Here is a 23,141-nt window from a genome sequence, read left to right as displayed (position 1 = left end):
GCGGGCACTAGACCAACACACACAAGTGAGGTACCATTTTTCTCGTAAGACTTTGGGGAATGCGGGTTGGGTGGAAATTTGTGGATCCACGCAGATTCCGGAACTTTCCACCACAGAAATGTGGGGAAAATGTGTTTTTTTGACAATTTTTTAGGTTTGCAAGGGATTCTGGGTAACAGACCCTGGTGGGAGGCAGTCAAGTCACCCCATCCTAGATTCCCGTGGGTGTCTAGTTTTCAAAAATGTATAGGTTTGCTAGGTTTCCCAGGGTGCCCGCAGAGCTAGGGTTCAAAAACTACAGCTAGTCATTTTGCCCAAAAAGGGTCATTTTTCACTGCGAAATTGAGGTGTGACCACGTTGCGTTTTGCGCCGTTTCCTGTCGCGGGCACTAGGCCGACCCACACAAGTGAGGTACCGTTTTTCTTGTAAGACTTTGGGGAACGCGGGGTGGGTGGAAATTTGTGGATCCACGCAGATTCCGGAACTTTCCACGACAGAAATGTGGGGAAAATGTGTTTTTTTTGGACAATTTTTTAGGTTTGCAAGGGATTCTGGGTAACAGACCCTGGTGGGAGGCAGTCAAGTCACCCCATCCTGGATTCCCCTGGGTGTCTAGTTTTCAAAAATGTATAGGTTTGCTAGGTTTCCCAAGGTGCCCGCAGAGCTAGGGTTAAAAAACTACAGCTAGTCATTTTGCCAAAAAAGGGTCATTTTTCAATGCGAAATTGAGGTGTGACCACGTTGCGTTTTGCGCCGTTTCCTGTCGCGGGCACTAGGCCGACCCACACAAGTGAGGTACCATTTTTCTCGTAAGACTTTGGGGAACGCGGGGTGGGTGGAAATTTGTGGACCCACGCAGATTCCGGAACTTTCCACGACAGAAATGTGGGGGAAATGTGTTTTTTTTTACAATTGTTTAGGTTTGCAAGGGATTCTGGGTAACACACTCTGGTGGGAGGCAGTCAAGTCACCCCATCCTGGATTCCCCTGGGTGTCTAGTTTTCAAAAATGTATAGGTTTGCTAGGTTTCCCAAGGTGCCCGCAGAGCTAGGGTTCAAAAACTAGAGCTAGGCACTTTGCAAAAAAAGGGTAAATTTTCACTGCGATATTGAGTTGTGACCACGTTGCGTTTTGCGCCGTTTCCTGTTGTGGGCACTATGCCTACCCACACAAGTGAGGTACCATTTTTATCGGGAGACTTAGGGTAATTCAGATTTGTAAAGGAACTGTTATTATCTATTGACTTTCGATGCATTTCTGCCTTCCAAATGAAAGATATTGTGTAAAAAAGAAGTTCTTCTAAAACATGAGTGATAATTCTCATGCTAGTATGAGTATTCCCAATTTCAGAAATGTGCAAATATCTACTGTTTCTAAACTCTATATTTTGTTCCCATTTCAGAAATACTTGCGTGTCTTTCATACCGATTTTTCCATGTAGACATTTTTACAGAATAATTACTATATACCCGGTACATAATAAAAAACCATTGCAAGTTACTGCTCAGTTTTTGGCTCTGGGTTCGTCGGGTTCTTGGTGAACCTACAAGTCCTATATATCCCCACAACCAGTAATGTCCAGCGGATGCAACGGTATATTGCTTTCAAAGAGCTGTCATAATTAGAAGAAGTTACAGGTGAAAACGTTGACACAAAAGGCTGTTTTTTTCAACTAATTTTCAATTTATCCTATATTTAACTGTTTGTTTCTATAAAAAAACCTTGATGATCTACACAAATGACCCCTTGCTGAATTCAGAATCTTGTCTTCTTCTCGAAAATGTATAGCTTTCCAGGATCCATTATTGCTTTTGTACGCATTTCTGCCATTAACTGGAAGGAGGTCAAAAGCACAAAAAATAGCAAAAATAGGCTATGTCCCAGAAAAATGCCAAAACTGTGTAAAAAATGTTGGGTTTCTGACAAAAGTCTGGTATCCCCGAAAAGCTGGGAAAATGGTGATTTCAACCCCACAAACCCTTTTTTGATAACATTTGCAGGGAAAAACGCAGATGCTTTCATTTGCAGCCCGTTTTTCTGAAAAAAAACCAAAATGTTGCCGGTATTTTGGCTCATTTCTGTGACCCCTCTAGGAGAATCCACAAACCCTGAGTACCTTTAGAATCCCCATGATGTTGGAAGAAAAGGACGCAAATTTGGCGTGGATACCTTATGTGGTCAAAAAGTTACAGGGGCCTCAGCGCGCACTACCCCAAATAGCCAAAAAAAGGCTTGGCACAGGAGGGGGAAAAGGCCTGGCAGCGAAGGGGTTAAAGGCGCTCGACTTTGAGATATTTGCAGCTGTGTGCGTGTTATGGCTAGAGCGTGGGCCAATCAACCTGAACTCAAAAACATACATTGTTTGGTGGCTCAGACTGTTTCTGCACACAATGTTCAGACCAAGGTTGCTGTGCACGTCTAGGGATGTGAACGACAGACAGTTCTTATGTGAAGAAAAGGCAAGCAAGCAGTTTTCAAATAATAACATCTATCTGCAGTGTCGTGTGCAAAAGCAGCAAAAGTGGCAAGATGGCGTTTCTAACATCTAAGACGCTTATGCTAACATAGCAATGTGTGTCATCTAAAACTCCACTTCCACTCCAACTGCTTACGCTGTACATAATATATCTCGCATACTGTCTTGTGATTATAACAGCTCTGATCTCTTACTCGAGAAACAAGACTGTTCAATAAATCCTTTTATTGAAACACCCGTCTATTCTTTCTGTGTAAATCTGAAGAAACTAAGCATGCACGATTACTGAGTGAAACTGTTATCTGTTGTTTCCACGATTCTGAGAGTGTTCCGTTTCTGAAGGGAAACAAAGTTGTCCTGTTTATGCGGTTGCCAGAAACTACTCCCGTCTTGTTTACAAGGAGTTTCTAGTGGTCTCTGAGTTAGGTGGTACAAATTAATTAGGTTTAATATACTCGATAGGGGCATATTGACCTCAGTCCTATGCCAAATCTATAGGGTATATTATTCCAATGCGCATAGCCTATTAGGGAAATAGGAACTACACTACAGGGTTCGCTTGGACGAGCCATTGTTGGCTTGAGTTTTACCCACTTTGCTGAACAAACCTGGTTGACTTCTCTTGGCCCTCAGGCACGCTCAGGTATACTAATTTACCAGCTTGAGCAGGAAAAGTGATGTCCTATGAAACTCTTCTAAACTTACACAGAGAGAGTTGGCATTCGGGACATAACAGACAAACAGTAGTACCTTTCACAGGCACAGGGTTTTATGTGAGTTCACTTTTTCTTTTTGTCAAGAGGGCAGACACAACAATTATGAAGCATTGTTTATATAAGGCTTCATTTTAAGCCAGTCTAATACATATTAAAATAACTGTAGCAATCATGAACGACCAGAAAGTAAATATTACTCACAAAGGCAACGTAATATGTTAATGCAGAGGTCAAACGTCTCGAAGCTGCCTGCAAAGACAGTTTGTTTCTTGATAAGCCAGGATGCTCCTTAACTGCAGCTTTGATAGTAAAAAACAAGGGGCCCGATTCACAGAACTAACTTAAGACAAAATCCTAAACTTACTACCATTTTGGTATTCACAGAAGGCACTTACTCATTTTGGTATTCACAGAAGGCACTTACTCATTTCGGTATTCACAGAAGTTTGGAGTCCTAACTTTAGGACTCCTAAATGCCTTCTGTGAATACCGAAAGTCTTAAAATTAGGATTTTTCGCAGTTTAGTAGTAGTATAGTTAGGACTCCTAACTTTAGGACTCCTAAATGCCTTCTGTGAATACCGAAATTCTTAAAATTAGGATTTTTCTCAATTTAGTAGTCCTAAGTTTAGGACTCCTAACTTTAGGACTCCTAAATGCCTTCTGTGACTACCGAAAGCCTTAAAATTAGGATTTTTCTCAGTTTAGTAGTAGTATAGTTAGGACTCCTAACTTTAGGACTCCTAAATGCCTTCTGTGAATACCGAAAGTCTTAAAATTAGGATTTTTCTCAATTTAGTAGTCCTAAGTTTAGACTTAGGACTACTAAATTGAGAAAAAATCCTAATTTTAAGACTTTCGGTATTCAGAGAAGGCATTTAGGAGTCCTAAAGTTAGGAGTCCTAACTATACTACTACTTAACTGAGAAAAATCCTAATTTTAAGGCTTTCGGTAGTCACAGAAGGCATTTAGGAGTCCTAAAGTTAGGAGTCCTAAACTTAGGACTACTAAATTGAGAAAAATCCTAATTTTAAGAATTTCGGTATTCACAGAAGGCATTTAGGAGTCCTAAAGTTAGGACTCCTAACTTCTGTGAATACCGAAATGAGTAAGTGCCTTCTGTGAATACCAAAATGAGTAAGTGCCTTCTGTGAATACCAAAATGGCAGTAAGTTTAGGATTTTGTCTTAAGTTAGTTCTGTGAATCGGGCCCAAGTTCCCTTCTAGATGAAGTGTTACGTTCTCCCCCAAAATATTGAGAATAGTGCTTTTATTTTGATTTCCAAGACTATGGCAAGGTGATGTAACATGAGAGAAAATCCATGGGATTTATTTCCTTATTCCACACAATTTCTTTATGCTGCTATATATGTGATAAAGTACCCCCGGTCGTATATTTTAAACATATTGTAAGTCGCCTAGGAGTTCTGTGACTATATAGAAAAACAAGGCAGAGTTCTCTTATAAGGTCATGGGACCCCAAGATGACTTGCAATATCCTTTTAACGTACATCAATTGGTGTTTTATGAAATATGATCACACCATCACCGTTCTCACAAACTGCTTAAATCTTGTGGTTGCAGACATGAAGAATAAAAACAGGAGCTGCAATGCAAAATTAAACCACAAAGCATTTCGTAATTTGTAAAAACAATATTAGTATCAGTTTAATGTTAGAATTAAAATGTGTGTAGAAACATGTAGAGGAGTCTGTTATTTCCTGTAATGACCTGTAGCACGCAAAATTAAAACTGTTTCTATAAATATCTCCTTTCTGCTAATGACTATTCGCTTCAGAAAAAACGATAAAAGAAGAAAAAAGCAGTTCTTGTTTTCATTGATTAAACTGCAGCTACAGTGATGCTTTATGACCTGCCTTTCACCTTGGCTGCTGGCACTAGGCATTATGATGTAACAACTTAAATGTAATAAGTTATTGCCATTGAGCAATAAATAATTTCTTTATTAAAGGTTACCGGCTAGACTAGCTTTTAAAAAGGGATTATATGTATTATAAAATTATTCAAAATAAAGTACATGAATGTGAAAACTAAAAAGCGAACTATCAAAATGTATAATGAATACAAGTTGGAAGGGTATATCCAAACGTGGGTCATATGCTTGCTATGCCACTGAATTCAAGGTATCCTGGCTTAATAGGGCAGATACCCCGAAACCGGTCCTAAGATACTTGTGTTCTGTCCAGGGAGTAACTGGTCTGGCAGTTTGCGCTAGACTGTTCCCATGGGGAGCAGGGTCAATATTGGCGTATGGCTGGGTCCAAACTCAAGGTGAGTGGTGAGCAAACAAAACAATGGATTTAGGCCCAGATCTTTGACTGTGGGTGAGTGTTTGACATTGTTCAGCATTCCATCGATCCATTGTTCTTTTTGCATCTGTTCGGGCCAGCATCATCTTCTCTCTGAGCCTGCAAACCATGGCCACAGAATCCATTTCAATGTCCAAGGATGTAAGGAAACTTGCTGAACCCAGTGTCTTTTCTATCACCATGCAAATTCACAAGAATTTAGCCTTGGGGAGCAAAGCTGACTGCCGAGGTAGTGACTTCCCTGAGCTTAGTCCCCTAACAATACTGTTCAAAATATCCTGGCTACTTAATGGAGGTGGAAATTGAAGTCCTGTGCCGCTAAAGAATGAGCTGACTAAGACTGGCATAGGACAAAAAGATCAGAGAATCTCACAGAGAATATCGGCTGGAACGCGACCGGCATCCCAGACCTAGAGGTCAATCGAATATGTGATCAAACCGAGCAGACTAATATCCTAGTTTACAAAGGTGAAATATCTAGCCAGAGGTATCTCGGACCATTTACTAGTTTGGCCTGATTGGGAGGTTCTGTGATAAGATACTGGCCTCAAAAAGCATGTGTTTCAGGCACTAACCAGTCATGAAACCCAGAGAAAATATTTAGCTATGCAAAGAAGAATCTTTGAGATGGGAACTAAATCAGGGAAGCTCCTAGCTGTGCAGGGAAATAGAGCTGAGGTTAATTGAGGGGTAGGAGAGAGAGAAAACTGAACAGGGGACCAAGAAAGAAAGAACTACAAACTCCGTAGCACAGACATTTGCCATCCATTTTACAAACCTTTATACAATGCAAAGTAAGGTGTTTCCAAGTCACATATAGGAACTTTTGATTGACATACCAGTACTTGGATTGCCTATGGAAAACAGGGCGCAGTTGGATTATGACATAACCGCTGAGGAGATACAAGTATTATCAAATAGATGCATACAGGTAAGGCAACTGTGCCTGGCGGTTTCCCTGTGGAGCTCTTTATAACATTAGCAGGAAATTTACAGTCACACTGTGAGATATCTCTAGAACATCTTGATAAACTAGCTACTTACTGTATGATGTGAGGATGACCACAATTGTGCTTATCCACAAACCAGGCAAGTCCAAATATCAATGTGCGTAATGCAGGCCAATATCCCTTCAAAACCTAGAATCAAAAACTCTGCTCAAGGTCTTGGCATCTTGCCTGGTGGAAGTGTTAACAACATTGGTTCATCCAGATTAGCCTGGGTTTATGTCCCAATGCCACACCTTGTATCCTGATGGTAGAAGTAGAAGTAAAGGGTTACTTCTGCCTTCAGGGCACTGAAGTAGGTATGCCATCCCTCTTGCCCTTGGGACAGTTTATTTTTTTTATTTTTTTATTATTATTGTCCTCATTTGCCTCTAAAAGCACCATTTCATTTGCACCTTAGAATGGAGTACCATGCCCTTTTGTGCTGGAAGCAGGGAGAAAAAGAAGCAAGACAAGAGGTTTCAGCCTTGTTTGAAACTCCGCCTTCCTTGAAAGTCCCTTACTATCTCTCCACTTCCCCCCTCATCGAAAAGAGAGGGAGGAAAAAGGAGGAGACCAGATAGCCAGACAAGGCAACGAAGCATAATTATTGGACTTCATCATTCTATTGCTCACACCAGTCCAATAGAGGAGACCAAAAATCATGCTTTTTGAAACATTTCATATCTAATTTAGCGACATATTTAGCGGAGCGTACCCAATCATCGAACTTGGGAGGGGCCACAGCTACCCACTGTTTGCAGATTTCTCTACGCACTAGCAGCATAGAGTAAAAATTCAGCCTTCCCTGGTTTTTTATAATTTTTACAAGACCATCTGCACAACCAAAGATAACAAGTGAAACGCTTACCTTGATATCTAGCTGCAGCATATTAGACAAGGCCCTACTCACGTTGTTCCAGAATAACTGGATCTCTGGACAGTGCACAACGTATGTACATCATCTTCTTTCAAACCGCCACACTTAGGGCAAGCTACATCCCCTCCTTTCCCAAACATCGACAACCTCTGAGGAGTCCAATAGGCTCTGTGGATGGAGAAAAGATGGTTTCTTCTTGTGTATGCGGGTTTAACTGTTTTAAACAACATACACATTGATACTTGCCACTTATGTTCCAGCGATGACTCCGGCAAGCATCTTCCCCACAGCTCCGTTGGCAATGTGAAGTCGCCATCTTCTAATTCCACCATCAGCCTTTAGATTGTTCCAAGCTCCTTTTTGAGTACCGCCTCCTGCAAGAGTCTGCCTTCGAGTTCATTTGATATTCCTATTATCGTACCTGGGTCTTGGAACCAACTCTGCATTTGAAGGTATTTAAATCTGGACACTTTATAATCCAAAAGGTGATTGCATGTTTCCCAGGTTACTAGGTTACCATCTTGCATTATATGATCCCATCTTGTTAAACCTGCCTCCTGCAATGGACGGGCCAGTAGATCTTTTGTCCACTCTGGTAAGCCAGGTGAATTCCAAATAGGGGCCATCAGGCTAAAGTATGGTATTTTTTTAAAAACTTTTTTAACCCTATATCATGTCTCTGCCAGGCCCCTCAAGATCTTTAACCTGACGTTTTTGAAGTACTTGGGGTCTGCATATTTGAACATAAAGCCAGAATTGCCACCTGGCTCTTTCCTTGACATTACACCCAATAATCTCCCAATCTCTGATGTTGTGGGTGTATTTAGTAACATTTTTCCGTTATTTAATAAAAAAAGCCCATGAATAAAATTGCAAATCTGGTAATGCTAAACCTACTTTCTCCTCCCTCCTTCTCAGTTTCTTCCAGGCTATTCTGGGACCTTTGCTTGACCAAATAAAACTACTGATCAGGCCTTGCAACTTCTTAAGCCAGTCTTTCTCAAAAGGAAGGGGAATCGTGTCGAACAGGAAAGTTCATTTCGGGAGGATCATCATTTTCACCAAGTTTACCTGACCCAATAAGGTGAGCTGGAGATGCACCCAGATTTTTAAGAGCCCACTGACCTCTTTCTTAATCTTCTCAAAATTAACTTTAGTTATTTTGGTAATATCCTGTGGTATCATGACACCCAGGTATCTCATTCTGCTCCTACCAGCTGCTTCTCCTGCTCCCAGGATCCAAGACATAACCTCAGTCTTGCTCCTATTTATTTCATAGCCCGAAACTTTCCCAAAATCTACCGTTAGAGTTGTAATACGGTTCCATGTATTTTGTAAGTTAGTGGTGTATATGAGGATGTCGTCTGCATATAAACCCAGTTTCTTGCTCCAGCCGTCGTATTGGAAAGGTGTAATCCCTGGATCCTCCCTGATTTTCCTGGCTAAAGGCTCTATATATAAATTAAACAGGAGCGTCCCCCTACTGATAGACACAGGATCTGTCAGGGAGCCGTTAATTAGGACTCTAGCTTTTGGGGCTTTATAGAGGGTAGGAAAGTGGCTCTGTATATACTGTTCCCAAATAGGTACAGTGTGTACCGAGTCCACAGCCCCCAGAGGTTTGGCAGAGGCTAAAGTTAGATATAACCTTACTCTCTAAAGTGGTAGCTTAGTCGAGCAGTAAGGCAGTATCAGAGGACAGTGTAAAGCATTTGTTGTACACACTCAGTCAGCAAATGGTCTCACACACTCAAGAACTGAACTCTAGGCTAATGGTTTGTATATAAAAATATATGGTTGTTTTATTTTAGAACCAACAACAGGTTTCAAAATATACTTTCTCAGAATGAGATGCTTTAGTTAAATACTTTAGAAAAAAAGGCAATTAACTTGGAATGCAATAGTTACAGTTTGTTGCAATAGGCAACACAATTTCAAACACAATAATGAATTGAGCTTAATGGGAATTTTAAGTCATATGCAATTGATTACTTTCAGGATCACTTTTCTAACTCCAGGACTGGATCCAAGATTTAGTCCTGGGACAGTTCTTGGAAACAAGTGAGTAAATACGTTTTAGTTACTGTTGTGATTTTGAAGCAATATTTTGCTATTTTAAAAGTTGACACTTTGAAACGTTTTCTAATCAAATTACCAATGTTATCCTATGGGAGGAAATTCACTTAGCAGGTAAGTGGGGTTATGGTTACTTTTTCGGGTTCAGGGTTGGATCCTGGATCCAGCACTAGTATACCACCTGTAAGCAGTTGATAGAATGCGTTTAGGTTATACAGGCGTTTTTTAACGAATATTTAGAAGTTTGCAAAAACGACACTTAGAAGAAATTTCACAGAAAAACAGTCCATGGTTTCCTGTGGGAGAAAGTTCAAGTTACCGGTAAAGTATGTTCTCGTTACTTTTGTACTCCAGTGCTGGGCTCCTAGGCTCAGTACTGGGACATCTATCTAAAACAGGTAATAATTACGTTTTCACAGTTAGAATGATTTTTAAAGAATATTTGTAGTTTGCAAAAATCGTCACAGAAAAACAGTCAATGGTTTCCTATGGAAGAAAATTGAGTTAGTGGTAAGTATGGTTTGTAGTTACTTTTTAGGGTCAGTGCTGGGCACCAAGATCCAGCACTGGGATCTCTCCTAATAGTAGGTCAGTATTTCCGTTTTCGTTACTCGGTTGATTTTAGGTGAATATTTTAAAGTTTAGAAACTCCACACTTAGAAGAAATTTCATGTGAAACCAGTCAATGTTACCCTATGGAAGAAAAGTGAGTTATCGGCTTTTGTGTAAGTACTCGACTGGCAGAGTTAAGGTTCTGGGCATAGACTCAGGGGTCTCCCAGGGTCAGGTAAGTAAAGTTGTTACAACCTCTGCGGCACAGGGGCAGCCGGGTGCAGAGTGAGTTAGGCCCAATGTTATCCTATGGAAGGCAGGGGGACCTTGGTTGGTGGCTGCTGACTAGCAGGCCACGCGGCTGTGGGAGCTGGGCTTCTGGTCATTTGCTCAGGGCAAATGGGGAAGTAGGTAGGAGTAGAAGTTGCACTGCCAGGGCCACTCGGGCGGCTGGGAGCAGGGTGCTTTTGAGCCATCGGGCGCTCAATGGATTGCAATGGAAAAGCTCAAGGACAAACAAAGGCTGCAAGCTCGGGGACGGAGATTCTTCAGGTGCAACCACCACTTCGAGAGGTAAGTTGGGTAGTTGGAGGATAGGTAGGTACCCAGGAGTCGGGCACAGGGCGCCGCAGGGCGCCGGGTGCAAAGGTGCCTTTTGATGTCGGGAAATCTTACCCTCTGTTGATCGTGGTTGGGGGGGGGGTCCCTGGTTCTGAGGGTGCAGGCGTCATCAGGAGCATTGAGGTGGGTCCTTGGGTGCCGGATTGAGGGTCACAGTCGACTGGGGGACGTCCTCTGGGTCTTTGTCCACTCCAGCACAGGCCAGGCTTGGCGGGTGCAGAGTGTGCAGGGTTCGCGGTTCCTGGCTGGTGCCAGGGGTCAGTTACTTGCTTTGAGCAGTGCCACTGCTCGTGGGAGTCCCAGATGCTCAGAGTCACAAGGTAGCCAGGTCCTCCGGGGTTTGTGAGGTTGCTGGCCACGGGAGATGCCGGGATTTAGCAGGAGCAGGTTCGAGGGTCGACAGACCGGTAGGGCTGGGGCCAAAGCAGTTGGTGTCTTCCTCTTGTTAGCAGCTGCACGGCAGGTCTTCTTTCTTCTTGATCTTTCTTGCTGTTTTGGAATCTGGAATCTGATGAAGGAAGGTTCAGGGTGCCCCTAAATACTAAATTTAGGGGTGTTACAGGTAGGTAAAGGGCAGGGACCACTGGGTCCCTGCCCTGGGGTGGGTACACCCCTATCCTGCCACTCTCCTGTAGGAGGGGGGCAGTGGCCTAGTCCTGATTGGGCAGGGCTCCCCATCTTCAAGATGACGAGAGCCCGGGGATGTGCTTCACCTCTCCTCCCCCACCTGAGGGGTGCGGTTGGCAGAGGCTGGCACACCCCCTGTCCTTACTTGGGGTTTCCGGCCAGTCTTCCCGCCATAGAGGGGGTTTAGAACCGGTAGGGGCCAGTTGCTGGGTACAGCAAGTGGCCTGGAGAAGCTCACAAAGGCGGCATGCCTTTGAAGCTTCCCCTGCCCATCCTGGGGAGGAGACCTAGCACCTCGCCCAGGATCTGCATTGTTGCAGGCCCAGGAGAGCGGATGGCTCTCTACCCAGGGGTCCATCAACATGTCTGCTGTGTGGCAGCCTAGGCAGCCCCTCGGACCAGACGTGGATTGTAGGTTAGGTTCAGGGGGCATCTCTAAGCTGCCCTCTGTCGTGCATTGTACATTAAATCCTGCACTGGCATCAGTGCGGGTTTAATGTGCTGAGAAGTTTGATACCAAACTTCTCAGTCTTCAGCGGTGCCATCATGGTGCTGTGGAGTTCGTGTTGATGATCTTCCAGCACCATATACTCTTAAATGGCAGCACTGCACTTACAGTACCCAGGAATGGACCTGGGTACTGGAGGGGCACACGGCTCATGCTCCTGTACCCACACAATTGGCATAGGGCTCCCTGCTAGTGGGGTGGCTGATGTATTCCAGGGCAGTGTAAGTTGTGGGCATGGCACACAGGGATGTGTGCCATGTTGACTCTCTGTCTTGTTCTATAACCAGACACTCAGCCTGCAAGGGCAGTGTGTTTGTGTCGGGGTACAGGGCCTCTAAGGGTGGCACAATAAGTGCTGCAGCCCTTGGGGGCCTTCCCTGGTCACAAGGCCCTGGGTACCTAGGGTACCATTTACCAGGGGCTAACATATGGCCAGGGTTTGCCAAATTGGGTTTAAGGTTTCAGCATAGTGTTTAGGGAAGGAATACAGGCCCTGGGCACCTGATTGGCAGGAGCCCAGGGCACACTCAAAGTACATTCAGCAATTCAGCAAAAAGTGGGGGCATACCATGCAAGAAAGATGACACTTTCTCACATAGAATCCCACTAATGCTCTACAGAAATTTTTCCCCAAGTTCAAGGATTTTGCCACAGTGTGTAAATAGACCCAGTTAACCCGGTCAAAAGCTTTAGTGGCATATAAAGCTATTACCGCAAGTGGGAGCTCATAAGCGGTCACCAGGTCTATCAAGCCTATCAGAGAATAAGTCAATTCTTTCAGAGACCTGCTGCGTATAAACCCTTTTTGGTCTATGTGGGCCAACTCCGCCATACACCCATTTAACCTATCGGCCAATATCGTTGCAAAGACCTTGTAATCGCAATTTAGCAATGATATTGGCCGATATGAATCACAATTTTTTGGGCACTTGCCTGGCTTCAGAATTAAGGAGATGGTAGCATTGTTCCATGAAGCCAGCATTTCAACCCCATCCATATAAAAGTCATTGAAGATTTTAACAAGAATGGGATTTAATACGATTGTCAATGCTTTGTAGACCTCATGGGGTAAGCCATCGGGCCCAGGAGACTTTCCTTTCTTGCCCTGTCTTAAAGCAAGATCCACTTCCTTCTCCCCAATCTCCCCATTCAACTGTCTGCTCTCATCTGTTGTAAGGGATTTTTGGCAGCCTTGCCCCATCCATGCTTCTACCTCATTTTGAAAAGGTTTTAGATCTTCTTGGTAGACTCTAGTGTAATAGCTATAAAAAAACACGCTCAATATCCTTATTATCAGTAATTAAGACTCTTGTGTGCTCACATTTAACCTGGTCTATCCTGTTTATCACCTGCTCTTTTTTAACCTTCCAAGCCAACAGATTGATGCATCCCTCAATGCACTCAAAGTGGGCCAGTCGGCTAACCTCCGATTTATCCCTAACCCTTTCATATAGGATTGCTGCCAGCTTGGATTTTACTTTTGACACTTCCTCTAGCAGTCCTGCCCGGACTTCTTCATCTGCCATAGGGTCAGTCAGATCTTTTTCTAAGGAGCGAACCTGCTCCTCGACTGCGGACACCTCTTTATAGTATCCTCGTCTTTTTTCTGCAGCCAGTGCTCCTAATCTTCCCCTTAGAAAGGCTTTATAAGTATCACAGACTATTCCAGACACAGCTGATCCCAAGTTAAAGTGAAAGAACTCTTCTGTCTCTCTACTTAATGTTTCTATAACTCCTTCCTGTATAATTGTACGAGCTAAGGTCCATCTAGATTGGGTAACCCCATCGTGGAGCTTCATATGAAAAATCACTGCCGAATGATCTGACAGATGAGCTGCCACATCATTTGCTTAATAAGCGTTGGCATTCTTGGGTTCACAAGGGCTCTACTGTATGAGATTCTATCTAGGGTATGGTCTAGGACAGCATTAAAATCCCCAGCCAAGATAATCGGATCAGATGAATTTACTAATTCCGCCAGAAGGTCACCTAAGGGGGAAACATCATCTTGATTGGGGCCGTAATATCCCGCTAGAGTAAAACCATGACCAAAAACCTTCAATTTAACAACTAGCCATCTTCCGGCTTTATCGGAGACCTGGGCCCCCAAGCTGATCTGCGCTCCTCTCTTCACTAAAAATCGCCACCCCCTTTGTAACAGCAGAGTGAGATGTGCAAACTATCTGGGAGACCCATTTTTGGCGTTAAAAAGTTCCAGACCCTCCTTTTATGTCAAATGTGTCTCCTGCACAATCCCCCCCCCCCCTCCCATGGAAAACCCTTCCCTAACTCTTCATGGCCTAAGGCCATCTGGGTTCCCCCCCCCCTCCAGAGCGAACGTGTGGAAATAAGTAAAAAGTTGTGCATGAGTGAAATTGTGGCTGGCACATTGTTGAAATTGTTTTTTTAAATTTGGAATAATATGTTTTTGATGGTGTGATGATATTACCACCTAACTTTCAGTAATCGGAACAAGGCATCCTTTATCATTTTAGTTTTAAACAAAAGAAAAAGGGAAAGAGATAACTAGCCCCCAGGTTGCAGGCTTTTGATAAAGTCGTCCAGTTTATCCACAGCATGAAAGATATGCATCTTGTTATTTACCATTACCTTCAAAAATGCGGGGAATCTAAGCTGTACTGAGGCACCGAAACTCTTCAGTGTATCGATTCTCTGCCCCATCTCCCATTGCCTATTAGAGGTGGTGACCGAAACATCTGACCTAATTTCACACCTAACACCTTCCACCTCCATTGATTTCACCCCTAAGGCTTTGGACAGTATTTTCTCCTTCAATTAATATGTTAAAAAATGTCATAGAATTTTTCTAGGTTTGGACCTGTTGGTATTGAGTCTAAAAGGGTCTCTATGTACACGCTGTAGACTTTTTGCGATCTCATCTCCTGATTCCTCCATCTGTAGCTTGTTCTTGATCAGTTTAACTACATACACTTTAATATTATCCCCTGCCCTACCTTCTGGCACTTTCAGGATTTTTAAGTTGTTTCGACTTTGAAAATTCTCCAATCTTTCAACTCTGTCTTGATTCTCTCTTTCCGCGTTTTTTTATTTGTCTAATTCAACACAGTTTACCTCTACCATTTCCCGGAGCTCTTTAACCTCCTCCTCTAGCACTGTGGTTCTACTGCGAAGGTCATCTATCTTCCTCTCCATAACTTCACATGCTTTTTTTTTTTATCTCAAGCTGGTTTGAATCTGATATCTCAAATCTGTTTTTAATTACCGCCGATAAAGCTGCTAGGAGTATACCGACAGATGCATTTCCCTTTCCAGGGTGTTCTAGACTCTGTTTAGAAACTTTAGACTTGGAGCCTAGGCTTTTTGGATTTTTTCAAGTTTGTTGTCTACCTGTGTCAGGAGCAGAATCGGAGATTGTTGTGTTTGAACTTTGATATTTATTCTAAGATGGCTCTTCCCCCCCAGTCTTTCGCACCCAATCCATCTGGGCATCCGTCTAGGGCTTCTGCAGTTACTTTCTGTTTCACAGTATCTTTCTCCTAGCAGTTATTTGTCCCTGCCATCCTGTTTTTCACCTAGGATTAATGTTTTAGGTAGGACTTTGAAGTAGGTTTTAAGGGACGGGGTGATTTTCACCTTGTGCTCTTGTGTACGTTTTTTAACAATGTCTTTCTATGCTTTGTCTTGTTTTCGGAGGGTGTTGGTTTCTTTACTGTGACATACAAAGTTTTTTCAGTTATGGTGTTGGAGCCCTTACACAACTCTCCCTTGTCTTTGACCCTTTTCACCCCTTCCTCCTTCCCCCCCTTCTCTCCCTTCTCTCCTTTTACCATGAAATCTCTGGCGGTTAAAAGTTTTTGCCCAGCCGATTTCCCCTCCTATCCAGGCTCCGAAGCGCGTACCTGGAAGCCCCCTCCACAGGCGCACTCCCACATGCCCCCTTCCTCCTACCTTTGCCAGAAGCAGAGCCGGTATGATCGGCCTGCAAAAGCCCTCCTTTCTCTCCACTCCAGCAGAAAACGCGACTCTCCGCCGAAAAACCACTCTCGTTGGATTGCTCTTCCCCCTGGGAGAAGTTCCCGATGCCTGCTTCAATGCTGTAGCTCCCACGACCTCCTTTCCCCCGGAAGGGAATCCTTGCTGCGGCGCCTCTTCTCTTTCAGAGCTCCATGGCCGCTCTGCCGTACACCCGCTCCGTCACCGTCTTGCCGGATTGCCGGTTGATCGCTCCACACGCCTTGCACCACACCAAGTCAGCGGCCAGACAAGGTACGGGATAACTCTAGAGTACAAAAAGGCATATTTTTGTATTCTCAGAAGAAAAGTTTCCTTCACTCAGTTGTTAAAATTTCGTTTTTCCACAAACGCTCTGGGGACACTCCCGCGACCCGCTACTCGCCGACCGCCATGTTTTCCCGCGTCACCACCTCGTTTTCCTCCGTCACCACCTCCTGCCCTTGGGACTGTTGTCACCTCTTACATGCCATTGAAACCATACCTTGCATAACCTCACCTTGGTGATGGGTACTGAAAACTGAACCAGTTAACCTGGACATGGTTGTCTGACTCTGGGGGAGGGGGGTGTCTGTGATGTCTGGGGACAGAGAGTATGGGCCCTTCCCTTCAGTGCTATTTGGGCCAAACCTCTCTTTCCACCTCAAGCCCTGTTTTGTCCAACAAGCTCCTGATAGTGGATCTCTTGTTGGTCTTTAGGAAAGTAAAGAGTCCATCATTCGCACCCAGTGTCCCTTTTCCCTAAGCACAGGCCCTTCTGAACCTAACATTATGCCCATCCTGTACAGAGTTAAAATGTGTTACAGACCCCAGCACCTCCATGGGGGCTGTCACGTCCATTGGGACTCCCAATCACTGATGCTATGCTCCAGAAGGCTGCACACTAGCAACTGTGTTTAACCATGTGCTACCACACTTCTAGTACTAGACCTCTCCTCTGCCACTGACATTTTTCATCACCCTTCTTTTCTACAAAGGCTGAACAACATAGGAATAAAGAGCACTGCTCTGGGTTACCTTGTTCCTCACTAACAGATCCCTCATGATATCACTTTCTTCCTTCTCTGCTCCATAGTAGCTAACCCTCAAAGCAGAATAATTTCCCCTCTCCTCAGAGCGTACTTCATCTCCTCCAACCTCAACTGCTGCAACCTTTCGGATGACATGAGCCATTCTAGAGTTCGAAAAGCCATCCGATCTCAACTCCTGTGCTATTGGTCAATGCCTCCAAATTCTGGCGCACTTGATACATCTCAAGCTACGCCCTAGGTTACCCCTTTCTTGACCATGCGTTTCAACAAAGATTCTCTGTGCAGATGGCTGCACAGATGGCTCTGAAGCTTGATTACTGCAAGAATAAGCATGATTGACAATCACCATTCACTTCAGACACTTAGAAAAATGGCTCTTTGTGAATTCACATAATTGAATAATGCAGACTGTAGACAGTATTTGTTCTCACAGTATGAAACACATTATGCTAACTGACTGTCTAGAGCAGTCTTCCTCTCTCATTCAGATCTAAACTGAATTATACCTGATTCTGCAAAATGTTAACCTGTGCATTCTTAACTAATGCTTCTGACATCTTGCTTGCATAGTGCTGGGATGCAATTTGGGGAGCTGTTGTGCTTTCTATTTATATACCCTTTCCATCCATGGTTATCATTTTGCTGCATCAGCAAGCACGTCATATATCTATACCCACCTAATCCATGTAGGTCAAACTACAGCTCGCATCCTACCAACCATGCATTCCGAAAGGGAAGTAGGAAATCAATGTAAATCAGATTTCTTTGCAGTCTAGTCATGGGTGTGAAACGCAATATACAGTGTACAACACAAAAGCATACAATTCCTGAGTTCCAAAAATAATATTAAAGGCTGCAGTACACCATACTGCAGTTTGTTATTCGCATTGGAAAATTAAAACAATTTACACACATTTTCCCATTTCTCTGTCTTGCTGTTAAACGTTATGAAGAGGATACATCTGAAAATAGGACAATAGTTGCCTCAAATTTAAATGTCATGGTCGTTTTATCAACACAATTTTATCTAACCTCCCACTTGAAGGGGATTTTGGTAATAATGTTACAACACTCTGGTGAATACGTTTTATTATTAATCCCTCTTAAAGAAGTGTGATTTGTTTGTGCCATCCAGTCATTGAATTTCCCAATTTTGGAGCTGAATAGTTTGTAATTATTTATTCCCCAACAGTGCTTTGTTTGTTCTTCATTCATTAAATAGCCCAGAAGTGATATCATTTGTACAAGTATCCTCTAAAAATACAATTTGATTTCTCTTACTAGGCTTTTGCTAAAAAGACCAATGATTAATCTCTCTCAGATAAGTCTCCTATGATTAATCTCAAAGTAATTTTTAGCCTCATACTGAGGGTATCGTTATGATGCCGGTAGGACTGCCTCCGACAGGCCGTCGGACAGTCCTTCGGGCCGACCCCTGCTACAGGCGGTCGGACCTTTGACTGCTGGAGGACGGACTGCCGCCTCCGACAGGATCTACTGATCCCGACAGGGCGGTGATTGGATTCATGATCCTGAATGGAGGCAGATGCCTGTGCAGGCACTGCCATCAGGATTACGATGTCCATTTCTGACAACCTTTTCATGGCGGTCCCAAAATCGGAAAGGGTCTTCGGGGGCCACAAGCAGGGACTCCATCCTTCGTAGGCCACTGCTAAGTAGCCCACACACATCACTCACTGCCTTTTTCTACTGCAGCTGTGCTGTGGCCCTTTACCTAGGCTGTAGCACAAGCTGCAGTATAAAAAGGCAGTTTTCAACTGCCTACATGGCGGTCTTATTGTAATATGGCGGGTGGGGCCATCGACTCCTTGTCTGTCAGTCTCATTTCCGCTGCAATGGCGGGCCATCATCTGACCAACCCCATCATAATTAGGCTCTAAGTTTGGTAGTCTGGCATCCATTTGTAGCCCTAATCTTAAAGTATTTTTCTCTCCTTGCCACAATACTGTCCTGCAATGAAAACTTGTGGGCACACCAACACCACATTAGAGGGACTGTCACTAATAAGGCAGCAATGTCTCTTGGTAAAAATTTAATGAATAACCACCCTATCAGTGACAAGCTCCTTTCACATTGTGGATGAAAGAAAAGCACCACACCACACTGAATGGACCCTTATTTCACTAAGGGTATGGAATTCCCGACCTTCATTGAAGTTAACTCTCCATACTCATAATTGCATTTAATTCTACAATAATACTGGGGTTTTTATCCTATAAGGCCAACTTGGGAAGGTATCCGCAAATAAACCAAGACAAAAGAAACACCCAGAGGCCATAAAGTATTGGTTTGAGAGTATATTGCACACCAAAGAACATAAATAATATGTGACGAAGAAAGACTTATTAATTTAGTCATAAATCATCTTAGCACTGCCATAAAGAAACATTCAGTACAAGAACATATTCATTATTACAAATCAAAAGAACAATCATATGCACAATAGATATAACACTCATATGTCAGTTATCAAGTAGTACAAATCAGATACAAAGCAAAAGAACAAAGACAAGTAACATAAGTAAAACCAAGATACATGCGTCACAGTTTATTTTAAAGATACAAAACGGTCCAGATTTTTTTTGTACAAAAAGGTTAGCATCACACATTATTCCACATGTGGGCTGAAGCAATTAACGAAGTCCCAAGCGATATCCAGTATTCTTAAACTACAATGGCCAACATCGCCTTGACTAATACAACCGACCTCTTAATGTTACTTGACACGCCCTGCAACCAAACTGAATGCATCTTGAGATTGTGACTATCTGGGGCTGTATTACAGAGACTTCCCCCGGGGGCGCAGCTGGCGTTTGCGCCTGCTTTGCACTCCCTAGGGGCATTTTGGTATTACGGAAGGGGCTGCAGAAACTTGTGCAGCCCCCACTGTAATACTGATAGCACTGGTACACACAAAGTGCCAATGCTATCTTCAGGGGGCGTTCTCTCATTTGCATGGGGGCATACCCCATGCAAATGAGGGAATCCCTTTGCCTCTATGCCTGCGACGTATTATGGACGTGGCACAGAGGCAAAGAAGCTGTCTGGAGGTGTACTGTCTGTGCGCCCCCTGAGAGCAGTCCTCTGCAAAGGGTAACCCAGACATCCCTTTGCAGGCGGTTACAGTCACTGACTGCACCCGCCTGCAAGGGTATCACTAATCCCCCTTGAAAGTGCAGGCAGGTTGTTGCCTGCACAGTTAAACGTGGAGCGGTTGCTTCAAAGCCGCTCCATATTTCACTTGATTGTGCTGCCCTCAGGGCAGCACATGCTCCCGGCTGCCCTGGTGGCAGAGCATTCTATGTAATAGGGCACGCTTTCTCTGTTTGGGCCCGGCGCATCTGTTTTAAAGACACAAATAGGGAAAGTGTACCCTTATACATAATATGACCTCGGAAAGAGATATCCCTTAGCTTTAGGCTATAATTCACAGTATTACCTCGGTGAATGTAAGGGACCTCAGGTTAACCAGCTACATAATATTATACGTCACGCTCTATAAATGCTGCTGCACCAAACTGAAGGCATCCCATGGCCTCGCTGGCAGGTTCTGCACACTTGTACGAAGACTTTGACTGTCAACGGAGTGCCTACGAGCAATGATTTATTTCTAAAAAATTAAGTGTGAACAGTTTGTTACCGATTATCTTAATGCAGTTTCCGTGACTGCGATGTGGGTAATATTGTGACAGAGAGTCACTACACAATTTGAGCTTTTTTATTCTGGTGACTGAAGTTGCTACATTCGCATTTTTTGAGCGCAACAAATTCCTCTGTTTTGTTTAGATCTGAAGCTGCTTTTACATCATTTATTGGTAAGCGCTAAGAAATATCTCCTCTCGGTGTACTGCATGAGACCTGTGTGACCACATATATTAATTTCCCCTCATCTTTCATTGTTTTAATTTACAGAATATCCACTTTGTAAGCAATGAATATGATCATTTTGAACATGAGTATGTAGATAAACTCTTGCACCTTTTGAGAGCAAACGTCAAGTAAAGTTTCCTCTTGCTCTTTTTTGATGAAGAACTCATATCTTCGATTTTCATCTTAGTGTCCAGATAACATTATGGAGTCTTGCCCTGGTGACGACCTCCTTAAAATATCATTCATATTCCATCATACTGAGGTCGAAACGCATCATCACCTTTTAAAGAGAGGAATGTCGAAAAGCTATTTCTACCTGTTGAAACACTTCAAATTAACTTATCCAGTCGATAATGAATGATTGATAATGTGAAGTTATTCCTTGCAGTAGAAATAGGAATGAGAATACAAATTACCCCTCTCTCTCTCATTCATTTATTGATTAATTGCTTACTGATTAACACGGGAAATGATTTGTGATGCTAACCTTTTGTGCTCAACATTTCTGGACTATTTTGTATCTTTAAAAACAACCACTAAGTAACGGGTGTATCTTGGTTTTACTTATGTTACTTGTCTTGCTTGGGTCATTTGTTATGTATCTGATTTGTACTACTTGATTACTGACATATATGCCTTATATCTATGCTGCATATGATTGTTCTTTTGTTTTGTAACATTGAATATGTTCTTGTACTGAATGTTTCTTTATGGCAGTGCTCAGTTGATTTATGACTAAATGAAAGGCTTTCTTTGTCACATATGATTTATGTTCTTTGGTGTGCAATATTCTCTTGAAACAATACTTGATTTATGGCTGTTGGTGCTTTCTTTCTCGTGCATTCAAGCTTACAGCAGAGAGGGTGGCAGGGCTTCTTCTGTCTGATGAGCAAAGGCAACAATGCACGAGGATGCAAATCATCTATTAATGATACCAAATATATTGAGGTCTAGATCTCTTTTTCTACCGTTAGCAAAATTTGTTGTTTATTACATGTAAATATTTGAAATCTATCAACCTTGATTAATGACCAACTGATATTTTTAATAGATTGAGAGATATCCAAATTCAAGAACACAGTTCTTTTCACGTCATAAATCTTTATGGCACCTTTCCACAGCAAGTAGAGGGATTGGAAGCGCTAGAGAATCCTTTTCTACTGCACGAGACACCAGAAGTGAACCCAGAATTTAAATTTTTTTTTTTATTTCATTGTTATTTCAATTATAAACGGCCATGCTAGTTCTAAAACATTGATATTGCAATCAACAGTAATCTGGCACTAGCATACACAAATATACTCTTGCACAAGTTAAACAACACTGTATATTAAAAGAAGTATGGGGCTTAAAAAGGGGAATCTGTTGGAGTTTCATTGATTATATATTTGAAGTATGGTTGAAACTAGTAGAAGAATCTAAAATCTTCAATAATCATTTGCACAATACACAGAATTGTATAAAACATTTGTTTTTGGGCACACAAGTTGTAAAGAGTTTGAGGTGTACTTGTACACAAAAAGAACTGAAGGCAACAGTCTTTTCTTAGCTTTAAATTGTCAACCACTAGTGACAAAGTCTCAAGTTTAGTCATTTATTGCAAATAGAAAACATAGTTTCTGATTTAAGAGTTTATAATATACGGGAGGAAGAAAAGCTTAACTAAGTTTGTGTCCTTTTTAGGTCTCGCCTACGCAGCGCGCATGTGCTGCATAGGAGACCTTTAGCCGTAGTGCATCTCTTTTTCAAAGCACATACTCGTGCTTGTGGCGGCATACAGCTTGCGGGAGTAAGCAGAGACGTGCCACAAGCACGAGTATGTGCTTTGAAAAAGAGCTCTCCTTAGCGCGTGCGCACCACTTGCGGGTCCACCCCTCCGCCGCGATCACTCTCACCTCCTCCTGCTCCCCCTCTGTCTCAGCGCTCACCAGTCGCACCACTCGTTTTCTCTCACCGTTTTAAAGCAGGTGCCCTTACCAGGCAGTGTTTGATGTGCACTCCTTGCTGCGAGACGCGTGAAACAGTCGCTGCCTTTTGTGTTGCTCCCCTCTCGCAGGTCCTCTGCAGGGGATATGTTTGTAAACAGGATGGCGCCGCCTCTGTATTTGAAAAGAGGGCAGTCCCGTTTATCCGCGCCTGTAACAATCTACAAGTCTACATCACAGAACAGACAGCTGCAAAAAGTATTTTCTAGCAAGGACATCCGAGCCGCGCTTTATTTTGTTGATATGTCTGCAGCAGCCTTCCTTCAGCTTCTAATTTCTGGGATTGTTCGCGCTATAAATTTCACACTGTGATGTTTTGGTGTCTCGATGTTTTTTTTCCCCCTTCTGCTTTTGCACTCTCCACTGTCATTCCAATGTTGGGCAGAGACAGATTCAAGATTATTACTTTTCATTAATTCATCATCATAATTTTTATACAGAAGAAAGCCTTTTTTCCGTGTGCATTTA

The 23,141-nt window shown here is 43.0% G+C and overlaps 1 protein-coding gene across 2 annotated transcripts in view; it reads left to right on the top strand.

The window, feature by feature from the left end:
• LOC146802288 (uncharacterized) overlaps positions 1 to 23,141 on the top strand; it is a 197,403-nt gene that overhangs the window by 105,035 nt on the left and 69,227 nt on the right. The window contains exon 1 of one of the 2 annotated variants that reach the window (XM_085621858.1): positions 15,710 to 16,021. The exons of the other annotated variant lie outside the window; for it this stretch is intronic. Coding sequence (XP_085477984.1) covers positions 15,726 to 16,021 — 296 coding nt within the window. The 5' untranslated portion in view covers positions 15,710 to 15,725. Of the gene's footprint in view, positions 1 to 15,709; positions 16,022 to 23,141 lie in introns of those variants that run through there. 2 annotated transcript variants of the gene reach the window in all.

This window comes from Triturus cristatus, chromosome 8 (genome assembly GCF_964204655.1).
Source record: "Triturus cristatus chromosome 8, aTriCri1.1, whole genome shotgun sequence".
Lineage (NCBI taxonomy): Eukaryota > Metazoa > Chordata > Amphibia > Caudata > Salamandridae > Triturus > Triturus cristatus.
The sequence above is the reverse complement of the archived record's forward strand: the minus strand, read 5'-3'. Positions and strand labels throughout refer to the sequence as shown.